Here is a 13,163-nt window from a genome sequence, read left to right on the forward strand (position 1 = left end):
TTTAGTTTTTATTTGTAGTAAAACAACAGTAACCACAAATTTACTATATCCTGCAAAATACTATGGTTTTATCACAATGACCATAGCCATGGTATTTGTAGTAAAACTAGGGTGATACAAATCGAAAATAATTTTGAGGCAAAACAAATGGCACTGATGTATTTTAAGATGCAAGTTGTTTTCAGTTTGGACAGGTCTTACATTTATTTTAGGGCGTTTTCACATTAGCACTTTTGGTGCGCACCCGGGTTCGATTGACATCAGAGTTCGGTACATTTGGATGATGTGAACGCTGTCTTCCGGAATCGGGTGCGCACCCGCGAAACGTACTCGAGTCCGCTTAAAAAGGGTGGTCTGGGGTCCGGTTCATGTGAACTCATCGAACTCGGGTTCGGACCAGGCAATCGCACCAAATGTGAAACCGCCCTTAGTCTAATCCCTTTCCAGGAAACTGCCCCTTGGTGTCTGCACATTCGTGCTTAAGATTGACGATGGCTGTATAATTTCTAGTGTAAAGAATTATGCACATTTTAAATATTTTGTTTTTTAAAGCTGTTTGGCTAAAAGTAAGCGTTTTCTCAGTCCAAAGTGAAAGTAAAGATAACATCCGCGAGTCCGCTAGCGCCCTCTACAGGCATTTGTTATAATATGTAATGCTGTTTTTTATTACATAGGCTACATATTAGTGTTTTGTTTAATAAAACCATGTGTTAACTTGGTTTTGATAATTTATTTGAACCAATTATTTTTGCATTGTTATTAATATGTAATTTTAAAGGTTATTGCTTACTTGGGTCTTTTTGTTATTACTAAAAATATCAAATTATCTTATTATCAATAATGGTTAGGAACAGTCCTAAATTAGGTAAATCATTTTAAAATTATGTGATTTCAGTTTTCTATTCATATATTTTATCATTGAGGATTTCTAAAAAGTGTAAAATCTCATCTTGTTCTCGTGATCCCAATCTTGTGTCTCATCTCGTGGAGTAAGTGTCTCGTCACACCCCTACTCTCGTCTGTAATATGCAAATCATATATACATAGTAGGAAAATGTATAAAGCCTGTCACCTACATTTTCTCTTTAGCAAGTTATTTTATATTTTTGATATATGTGGAGATACAGTATATAGGGCTGTCGAAATTAAAGCGTTAATAACGCAATAAAGTGAATTCATTTTAAAGCCACTAATTTTATTTACTTGCGATTAATGCAATGCGCAATTTCTGTTTGACCCTTGGTCTAGCCTATAGTTGGATAAATTGAGATGCAGCCTTAGACCATAAATGTGACCTATGTTGTCTATATGAGTAGTAGGTTTTCATAAAAATAAGAACATTAAGAATCTGAACATGCACACAGACGTTTGAGTGCCCGAGCTCGATATATACACATATACATGTGGTAGGTACCTAATAATTAGGGCTGGGAAGTGATTAAAAGTTTTAATCTGATGAATCACATAATGTGCTAATTAATTCATTTAATAATCACATTTAATCACTCACAGTTATTGGCACATATAATCCAGTACTGACAAATAAGTACTTTCCACTACACGTTTTTAAGCAGCAAAGGAAAAACATCTGTTTAAACGAAAATAAAAACCCAATTTGGTCTCAATTTTTTTTTTAAGGCTATCAATACAATTATTGAAGGTTAGCTTTTCATCAAGCGAAATACCAAGATATTTAAATGAAACAACCCTCTCAGACTCTACGCCATTTATGGTTTTAATCATATAATCATTAAGTGATGATCTGTACTGTGTATAAAACATATATTTAGTTTTTTTAGTGGTCAAAATTAATTTTAAATCATCAATAGTACTCTCGAATAAATGTCAAATAGTGTTTGAGTACTGCATTGAGATCTGTTTCACGTCTTGTTGTGCTTAAATGTTTTAGTTGACAAGCCCTGAATACATGTGAAAGCATGTGAAATGATAACTTTTGTGATGATACAGCACTGGCTTTATTGGATGAGTTAAAATATTTAATGCGTTATTTTCCACCATAATTAATTTATTAATTGGTAACACTTTACAATAAGGTTCATTAGTTAACATTAGTTAATGTATTAACTAACATGAACGAACCATGAGCAATAAATTTGTTACAGTATTTATTAATATTTGTTAATGGTAAATAAAAAAAGCTTTTTATTGTTTGTTTATGTTAGTTCACAGTGCATTAACTAACATTAACAAGACTTGAATAAAGTATAAGTAATTGTTAAAATTAACATTAACAAAGATTAAAGATTAATTTAAATAATTTTTATAACTGGTCTTTTGTGGGATTGTTTGAGGGGTGGAGCCTATCATAGATTGATCGTCATAATAATTGTTACAGTATTTTGGTTTGACATTCTAGTCTTTTGTTCACAATGGTCAAGTCAGTGTAGGCCTACTAAAGAGTTAGGGATAGATTTAGCTAAAAGTTAGTTTCTTCTTAGTTACATTGCAGTGGCAGCTCGTGACTGCTCATCCAAAAGGGCGCTATGCGTTTACGTGTTTGTTGCGTCATGTGAACCATGTGCATCACGTGCTTTGTCAAAATAAGTGCCTGCTGCACACTCGTCAAAATTGCTTATGATAAAAGAGACGCTTACGTTCACAAAATACACGCAAGACACTCCCTTAACAGTAAACTCTGGTTACACATGAGATTATACGAGTATCATAAACCCTTTAGACGGGTCTGCAGCAGGCACTTATTTTGCCAAGACACGTTATACACACAGGATCTCTCGATGCACAGAACACATATTTTGAAAAAAGGAAGCACCCACGACGGGCTACATACATGTTGTGACGAACTTCGCATCAAGCGCCCTCAAAAAAGCATAGATATGTACACTAGATGTCGCCTTGGTTACGGCAGTTCATTGGACCGAATGCGTCAAACAGAGCCGCCATCTTGAAACGGGAAATTCGCATCAGCGTCATTGTAGGCAATGGTGTAACAGAAATAAAATCACCATAAATCGTCATGAATGCGATTTTCTTCGTTTTCTTTTGATTCGTTTCAACAGTCAGACATGTATTTAGCATTGAAAATAAAAGTTTTAAAATTTCGAAAATCTACTTTTTCTAACCATAATGCATAGTGCTAGTAGCCCTAACATCCATACGCAGCACAAAAGTCTGTCATCGTCCATGAATTCGAAGTACAGGCGAAGATAGCAGCTTTACCTAGATACTTCCAATGAAAAGACCCCTGTTCTAAGATGCGGCGGTTTTAACGCATGCTTAGAACCCCAAGGTGACATCTATCTGTATATGTCTATGCGAAAAAAGATGTCACAGGCCGCCACTGTTACGTTGTATAATGTATACTATCTGAAGTCACAATTTTCAGAGATTTATTAACACAAATTTATACAAACTTGACCTTTGACACACCACTGTCTTCACTTTCAGTGGTAGACTTACCCCAAATATTTCTAATCAGTGCAGTGTGTAGACATGCTCGCATCCCCAACGGTTCCTCACGTATAGAAGTCAGCAGCTCTTGAAAATGAATGAGTTGATTAAGTTGGGGCTTAACTCTGCATAGACTTGCATCAACTTATCCTATCTGTCATTCTTTCCTTCTGTTTATATCTGCCACTGCTGCTGAAGCTTTAAAATCTCATGTGTATAGAAATTCTAATATTGATAGATGGCACTAAAAATGATGTGCATGAATAATTGTTACATATATTGCATGATAGTTACATAAATGCAGCTACTTATAAATATAAAGAACGTTTTTCCCAGAACTAAAACTCATTTTATGTAAACTCTCTTTTTTTTTGTAGTTACTTAATTTTTATAAGAAGTTAGCTAACATTATTCCAGTGGCTCAGTCTCTAGGCACTTCCTAAAAAGCACACAGTGAGATAAGGGCCGAGTCTAAATATGGTCTTCTAGAATGAACTGTAATCCATTAGCTTTGCACCGGACGACCCCACTGGTTACCATAGCAACCATACACAAGTTTGCTTTTTGTTCTTTTCTGGATCCTTAGGGCTAAATATCTACAACATGTAAACGTGGCTTATATTTTGCACGCTTGCTCTGACATTGAAGCATCAAGAATGAATAATTTCTCCTTTTGTCTTTAGTTTTCTTTTGATGCTCATCTGATGTGGGCTTCACACAACGATAAAGCACATAGTGGTGATGATTTAACTGAAGGAGGTGTGAATAGATTTAGCAGCATGCAGCAACGTGAGACGTTGAGACACGTAATGCAACCTACCTTGTTAACCAGCCTTTGAGTTGCAAAATAAACAGCCAGTTCAGGCCAAGCCATAATCTCATCCTGAATAAACTGCACTACTGTAGGTTTTCTCTAAAACATGGCGTTATATAATTATATAATTAAAGTTATACAATGCAAAAAGGTTGCACAAATTGGATTCATAGAATTTTTATCCAAAGCTTTACTAGTAACGCTGGTTGAAAGGTAGTCATCCAAAGAAAGCACTATACTGGAGACCAACATTTAAAACACAACTTTCCAGCATTTATTAACCAATCTATCCATTCTCTGAACCTGTTAATCCACTGCAGGGTTGCATTAGGGGTGGAGTTTATGCCAGCATCTTTGGCCACAGGAAGGGTTCACCCTCACAAGCCAGGTTGATTAACCCTTCCAGTTAATTATTCTTGAGCTTAACACTACAGCATTGTGTTCAGTTCCCAATGTTCTGCTTTTCATATAGACACGAGTGCAGTTAGCCTTGTACACACAGATACCAGAGTTTGTCTTCTTCAAGCTATAAAGGTGAGCCATGGCCCTGATGATGTACTGTATGCATAGAGGCACAGAGAGGTGTAAATCCACCCCAGGAAGGTGTCATGCTCTGCCTGTCGTTGATTAGATATGTTTACACGCCCTTGAACCAGCTCCCCTGCCTTTCCCCCTTGTCTGTATGGGATGAGGGATGCACTAGTGGTGTTTTTATCATCAAGGATAGAAGTTGTGTTTGAACAAAACTAAAGTGCAGCCAATATCAACCACACATGTTGCCCCAGCCAAACAAAAGCCAATCTGAGGTATGCAAGTATAGTAGTACCTTTACAGCTAGGCTAGTAAAAGTACATGCAAGTATAGTAGTACCTTTACAGCGCTTTAAAATGGTCACTTATGAGGTTTCATTTTAAGGTTACATTTTTTCAAGACAGCTGCTTAAACTCTAAAAAATGCTTGGTTATTTTCAACCCAATGTTGGGTCAGAAAGGGACAAACACTGCCGTTGGGTTAAATTAACCCCAAATTTTATATTTTTATGTTTATATTTGACCCAATAGTGGGTTAAAACAATCCAGCATTTTGTGTTGAAACAACCCAGCAGGTTTGGTTCATCCCTTGGGTTAAAAATAACCAAGCAAAATAACTCTGTGTGTAAGTAGGTACCCAGCACTGGGTCAGAAAGGGATTAACTCAACCTGTTATATTTAAATATTTATATTTGACTCAACAATGAGTTAAAACAACCCAGCGTTTTGGGTTGAAACAACTCAAATTACTAGCCTGGTAATACCATCCTCTGCTATTTTGCTTCGCTTCATAGACAGAGTCTGGCTGGGCATAATTGACAATCGTTTTCCTTCTCGTGGGAGGGGCTTGTCTGAAGTTTAAAATCATTGGTCTAAACGTAAGCCAATCACACATAACATTTGGATATGATGTGCTTTATGCGCCGGATCAGCCGCATCGAATCTCTGCTGTAAAATACACGTATGATGTGAAAACAAACCCATCGAGCGAAATACCAGAGTTAACATGGCTATGAACGACTTTTGCAGATTATGTAAAGTAAATCGGGCCAGAGCTAGTTGAACACTATCCTTATGGTGGCTTTCCACTCACGTCTAACGGGAGGAAAGCCCCTCTCTCCTCTCAAACTCTTCCACCAGACAACAATAACCACATGTAAATTAAATCTCCCTACCTTATTTTCTGGTTAATCAGGAATGTCACCAAATAATGCCTGCCCACGCGTCCTCCAACATTAACTGTGAACAATATAATTCCTTCCATGATTTCTCGATCGTTGTGCACGTCAAGCTGTGCTGCACACAGTTTCTCGCTGACGATCGGTAAAGTTGATAAATTAAACTTTTCCAAAAACTTGTCGGGAGCAGGGCAACAACATAATCTCCATTCAAATGTTTAACAAACACTTTTCTTGTTCGGGTTTAAGTTGGCAAGTGCCGGTTCTCCACAACAGAGCTTTCTGTAGGCTTGTTCGACTTCACGCGGCGCCGCCAGAACCGACAAGACGGACGACGCCAAAGCGCCGCGAGAGCGAGACGAAATTACACTTCGTATGATTTCTCGAGTCGTTCTCGCGTTACTTTGACGTCGTCCGGCTGTCGGTTCTTGCGGCGCCGCGTGAAGTCGAACAAGCTTGTGTCTTCATGTCCACAACAGACTACAACCGTGATTCGGCGTTTAGCGTCTACGTCACGGCTCTCAGCCCGCCCTCTGTTCGTTGATTGGATGGTCGTTTTGAGACCGGTGGAAAACGGTTTGAATGGGAGGTATCTCAGACTGAGTACAGAAGCGTAATGAAATTTAGCGGAAGTACGAAGTCTGACGTAGTCAGGCTATCAAATTACAACCCAATGGGTTTGGGTTCGTCCCTTTTTAACCCAACGCTGGGTTGAAAATAATCCAGCATTTTTAGACTGTACTACCTACTAACAAACAATTAAAAAATACTATGGAGGTTGGAGCTCAATTCCCAAGGACAAACTTGTATAGAAGATAGGTGTAAATGTAGATTTTGATTATTCATGGTTTTATGGGAGACTCTTGGCCTGTCACGATAGCTACTTTTCATAAGTTGGTTGATTGCCCCAGAAATAATGGCGATAGTTGATAGTATTGTCTATGTACATTTTATGTCACTGGTTATATATGACAATAAAATGGCATAATAACGCAAGTACATCCTTTCTAAGAACACAACTTAAAATGAAAATTTAAAACATAAATAAATATTTTAAAATATGTTCAGTATAAATCCCAGCTTCACAGGGTTAATTTCTTTAGACGAGTCTTATCGCATCTGTGAGTATGCGCTATTACGCGTGGTCATGTTTATAATAGCTACACCTCAGATTTAAACACTAGGGGCCCTATTTTAACGATCTGAAACGCAAGTGCGAAGCGCAAAGCGCAAGTGACTTTGTGGGCGGATCTTGGGCGCTGTTGCTATTTTCCCGGCGGGAGAAATAAGTCTTGCGCCAGGCACAAATCAATAAGGGGTTGGTCTGAAGTAGGTTCATTATTCATAGGTGTGGTTTGGGCGTAACGTCAAATAAACCAATCAGAACGTCATCATAAATCGGGCACGCCGTGTAACGGGAGGTGGATCTGCCTCTACACATGACATGACGCCAGCAGAGGACATCGCTGCGCCCACCCTCACAGCTGAAAGGGTTTGGGGGCTTTGAAATCGGAACCGAGAAACGCAAGCAAGGTCCAACCCCAAAGTACACTTACAAATCAAGTTCATTTACATTAAGGTTTCTTATGAAAACATTTTAATTATTATTTACATAAAATAAACGTAATACAGCCACACAACAAACTTATGAAAATATTTTATTCGTTATTTGCATGAGAATTTTTTAACGCAGCCACACAATAAATAAAAACTATCACTACAATGCTCACCACTATGATTTTCCTTATCTCATGTGTTAATATTTTTTATTGTAACAATTTATGATTTGCAAAAATAACGGTTGCATCTGTGTGGATTAGATAAGCAAAGTGTGTGCGCGTTGTGCACGCTATACATTATGGTCAAGCATGCGCCCTTAAAATAGCATAATGAACCACGCGCAACGCGCCACTGACTTTAGACTTTTTTTTTTGGTCAGTGGCGCAATTGTTTTTTGAAACTGCAAAATAGCATCAGGGATGGTTTGCGCCGGAACACGCCTCCTTTTTTGCGCTGAACCGCCCAGGGAGCGCAAGTTCATTCCCTAGTTTGCCGACGTGCGTCTGTGGAGGGAAAAACCCGCTGACAAAGTCAATTGCGCTGGGTGCAAGATAGGGCCCTAGATGTTATGGTAATGTTTCAGATGACTTTTTATTTGTATAGATCTTTTCATTGCCTCTGTTTTTGAACAGATTAGACATGCCGGCTTGTTTACATTAATTTTCTCTCATCACAGCTCATTCAAGTCAGAGATGCGGGTTGTAGCTTTGCAACAAATTTCAGTCAGATTTATTATTTCAAGCTGTGTGTATTCTCCAGAAAAACACTACATTTTTAGGTATGATGACAAAATGTTTAAAAACCCCAAAGCTCAAAATTTATCACATGACTAGACAGAGCAGACATTTCCCTTTAAAGGTACCTGGATTGTAAAAACCTGTTTCCGAAATCAGATGAAAAAAATATATGGATGTCTATGAAATGTGTGTGACCGAAAATGCTGCTTATTCACATGTTTTTGCTTTCTCATTTTATCAGATATTTATATGAAATATATGAACCTTGAACAGAAGGTAGAATGTTGTTAGTTCTTTCAAATTAAATCATAAACATCAGACTTTAGTTGAAATGGGCATCAGACCCATGGTGAACATGGTCTTTAGAATAATGCTTGCAGTTCTGATGTTTTGACATGACGTTCACTGTAGTCTATTACCATAAATATGACTACCAAATTTCCACGATTTATTTAAATTCTCCTCCATAGATTTAGAGTACCATGTTTCAGTACCAAGATAAAGGATATATATTCGTGTCCACCTACCTTTCATTAGAGTCCGGAGTTTAGTGGAAGCACACCGACTGGTTGAAAGTGACACAAATTTTCAAATAGTTGCTGTGAACTAAAAACACCTCCGGGTTGAAAGCTCAAAATATCAAACATTTACAGTGGTTGGAGTTAACGTATTTATTGTCATATTTAGTAAAAAAATACAACAACCATGCAGTGAGGAGTGGATGTTACATGACACACATTGTAAAAGTACCACGCAGGCTGAAACAAATTTTTCGACACAGAATTTTGACGCGCGTGCCCACAATATTTATATATTATATATTTTAGCTCATGTAATGCTCTCTCTTTGCCTGTCACTGTCCGCTCTGTGTGTATCGAGCAAACAGTAGACAGAAATTATGTGAGGCAATCGCGATCGGTTAAAATGCTAATGACATTCATTTTTATGGAAACAACACACATGTAAACACTATAATCAAAAAAATATCAAGGTCATGTTCACTTATCGTGCGATAAGTCAATAGTCATTATCGCGACAGGCCTAGTAGATTCAAGGGTAAATGTTTTAATCAAGTTTTATTTAGTAGAACCATTAGTTGTTTCATGTACTTTTTTATCTGTAAACTGTTGAGAATGTTGATCTGTATAGGTACACAACCAACTACACAACCTGGTAATGAAACCATTTCTCAATTCCCCTGCCACAGTGCTTATAAATACATTTAGCTTAATGCTTCTATCTGTAACTTTTTTTGGTTAAGAAATAAATAAGTTAGTTAGTTAGTAGTACATGAGCGTTTCGTTTTGAAAACTCTAAATTTCTACAACGGTAAGCTCATCAGGTCAGCTTTCAGGTCCGATTCACAAGAAACCTTTGTTTTTTAACAAATAAAGATACATAAACTAAGGTTACAGATTGTAGCTATAATTAAGGCTGTTTGTAATTATAATCCAGCAAAAGACTTTTACAAAATTGCATTAAGTGTGTTATTTAGTAGCCACACAAAACTGGTGGCTTTGTTTGCCAGAATAATTGCCAGAAAAACAGTAAAAATATAACTTTATACTTTACAAGTACAATTTTAAATAGAAATATGCTGTATGCTTTTACGATAAAGTTTTCAAATCAAATTATTTATAGAGCACTTTTTTGAAAACAACAAGTATTTACCAAAGTGCTGTATATACAGAATAAACATCACAACACATTTAAGAACTAATATAAAATATTAAGCAATAAAAAACACAACATGGATAATAAAAGTAAAAATCTTAAAAAGCTCTCATACTGAGTTATATGCCATACTGTACAAATGTGCAATTTCTGACAGTAACAGGGAAATACCTTTAGGGTGCACCTGCTCACAACCCACCTGTTCCTCTGTCTTTCTCTTTCTGTTTCCATGTGGCAGTTGAGAGGTCAAAGTCACAACAGGTGTGGAGCACAGGTGCTATCAGAAGGACTTCCTCTCTGGGTGCTATCACCGGGCCCTACCTGATAGGGCAGTGGCCTCGCGAATCCCACCTGCACAACCTCCCATGCATGAAAGACAAGTCTACGCAGGTAGGTACTTTCACCTGCTGTGTTTAAACCCCCATGTGTTACTATTACTCTCTGGCTGCAAAGCCTGTCTGTTCAGGTGTTTGCAGACGTTAGTATCATTCTTGTTTTAAGATTTTTATATGTTTGCTGTGTATACTTACTTTTGGCCTTTGCATAGTGTTTCAAGGTGGCCATAAGCTTTTTTATGTTTGCTCTCAGTTTTTTAGTTTTGATTGTGATCTAGATGCCCACTGTGAAAACAACTTTATAGCTGCAATAGAGAATGAGTCTATGAAGTTAAGATGGTTGTTAACCTAAAAGAAGTAAATACTTGTAAACGTAAGTTACAGTAAGCATTGAAGATAAAACATCTTGGTGGTAAAAAAAAGAACAAATAATCACAGATAACCAGGAATTTTAGTGCATGCAATCTCGTCAATTTAAGTCAATTTAATTATTTTGTGTATACTGAATAAGATTAGCCTTTAACATGTTGCTAACGAATATTAATTTCTTCACTTGTTGTCTTAAATACTAAAGTACTTGACCAAAATGTGTTAAAAATTAAACTTACCAAACTGAGTTATCTGAACAAAATATTTTAAAAGTCAACAAGCGTTCCCAGTAGGGATGTTAATAATTTATCGCTCTTCGATTAATTGTCGATAATAATTAAATCGATAAAACTTAGGGGGCACAATGATATTACGCACTGCCCAAAAATAGTCCCCTGTTATTGAAAGTTACTAAGGGGACTATTGTCGGCTGCTGCATAATCGCAACTTTTAATTTTTTGTCGGTCTTGGTGCACGATGTAACTACAGAAGAATCAAGTATTAAGTGGAAAAAAGATCCAAACTCTTTGGTTATTTTTGAGTGTGATGCTAATGGACTAATCAGATTCAATGGATTATGCTAAGCTATGCTAAAAGTGGTACTGCCAGGCCTGGAGATCAGCTGAATCGATTCCAAAACGGTAAAAATCAAATGTTTAACTTTAGAGGAGCTGGAAAATGAGTATATTTCCAAAAAAAGTGGAGTGTCCCTTTAAGGTTATGGGGTCACGTGTTGTACATTCTGCAGGGTTCATGTCTTTCATAACATTACATAAAGCTATAAAATAGAATTTTACCTTTGGAAAAGTGTGTTTTCTTTGGCTATATCAACTTAATTTGAAAACTTCAAAACTTAAAGATTTGGGTTACTTTTAAACTGTTTTTTTTTGTTAGCGAGTTGATTTTTTCTGAGAAAGTTAAAGATGAAAGGATTTTGTTCATTGGCTATTGGCACTTGGACTGTGAATAGTCATTGGGATGCTTTTGGGCTAGTTTTGAATGTCTGGTTTTGATACGCGAATCTGGCAACCCTGGCTGTGCGCTTGTGTAGACGTTTGGTTCGAATTATGGGCAATTCCAACAGTTTAAGCCTAAATGCAAGGACAATAGCCTGCAAAATCAATCTTAATGAAGAAAGCCATTGTCCTCAGGTTAACATCCTAAGAAAACATGGGGTACAGCTATGTGAAAGGCAGGTCAAATCTGGAAATGGTAAACTAGTAAACTTTGATCAAAGTTAAGTTGATGTAAAATGTAACGTATGTAACATGGATGAAAAAACAATGTCAATTCAAGCAGAAAGTGTACTTAATCTAATTCAGTTTAATGAAATTCGTGTTGAATCCCAGTTCATGTTTTGCTTTGTTCCTAATTTGGTGTAGTTATGAGTCACGTGTTGTGTATGGTTCACAAAACTGGTAATAGGACTTCCATGCAGGCAGGGTGGCCATCTAATGTTATCCAGTCCCTCCAGAAAAACACGATTATGCGATTGCATGATTCAACGCATAATCATTCAAAGTCAGCATATAAACAGTTTTTGCAAGTTCAAGCAATTTCATTGAATAACATTGCATAAATATCCTGCATATGCCATCGCATTTTTTTAAGAAAACTTGCCGCAAGATCAAGGATTTATGCCCACAACAATAACAAAAAATCTTAAGGTCAGTGTATATAGTAAACTGAAATAATAAAAGCAAGTTAAATGAAAACTTAATATTTTAAGTTGGGTGGACTGAAGTCCCTAGTTGAGTAAACTCAAAAATTTGTTGTTTGGCTAGTTATTTTAGGCTGGTTCAACTAATTTTTCTTTTTTTTTTTGTACTGAAGTTGACATAACTCATTAAATTAAGTTAGGTACTGTATACTACTTGTCCCAAAAGTTGAGTAAACAAGAAAAGCTTTTTTTCATTGTGCTGACATAAGATTTTTTTATAGTGCACTTTCACATAATTTGACCAATTTCTGTTCTATCCAACGTTGATCGTAATAATCAAAGAGCATCAGGACATTTTTTCGGTAATTTGGTTTCTATTTCCGAACCGTCGGGTTGGGTAGCACCGCCATCACTCAAAGATTAAACTGTACTAGCGAGCGTAGTAATAATGTAACGTATAGAAAACTGTGCTTAGTCAAGCTAATGTCAGCTGACTCCCCAGGGGTTGAAAACAACTACTAGGAAAAAACCTTGAGAGAAAGCCAGACACAGCTGATTCTATTGAGGATATACTTTATATTATATACTATTTTATACAATTTTATGGGGAGTAAATCATTTAAAACTACAAAAACAAAATCCTATTAGCGTAGGGGCCGTTGGCATATAATGAAAGTGTCATACAGTGGTTTAATATCCGTTCGGTTCCGAACAGACTAACTATTGCGGCATAAGTATATTACCTAGACAAATTATGTAAATGCTTTGTTTCCGGACAAGCTATATCTATTGCATGATAAGTACATTTTCTAGACAAATTATGTGAATGCTTTAAATCCAACTTCACATTTACCGTACAGTAACCATGAATCGTCTT

The 13,163-nt window shown here is 36.8% G+C and overlaps 1 protein-coding gene across 1 annotated transcript in view; it reads left to right on the forward strand.

Moving 5' to 3' along the window:
- glcci1a (glucocorticoid induced 1a) overlaps nt 1-13,163 on the forward strand; it is a 46,497-nt gene that overhangs the window by 11,736 nt on the left and 21,598 nt on the right. The window contains exon 2 of the mRNA XM_055219472.2: nt 10,161-10,312. Coding sequence (XP_055075447.2) covers nt 10,161-10,312 — 152 coding nt within the window. The remainder of the gene's footprint in view (nt 1-10,160; nt 10,313-13,163) is intronic.

The sequence above is a fragment of the Misgurnus anguillicaudatus genome, chromosome 20, assembly GCF_027580225.2.
Source record: "Misgurnus anguillicaudatus chromosome 20, ASM2758022v2, whole genome shotgun sequence".
NCBI classification, from domain to species: domain Eukaryota; kingdom Metazoa; phylum Chordata; class Actinopteri; order Cypriniformes; family Cobitidae; genus Misgurnus; species Misgurnus anguillicaudatus.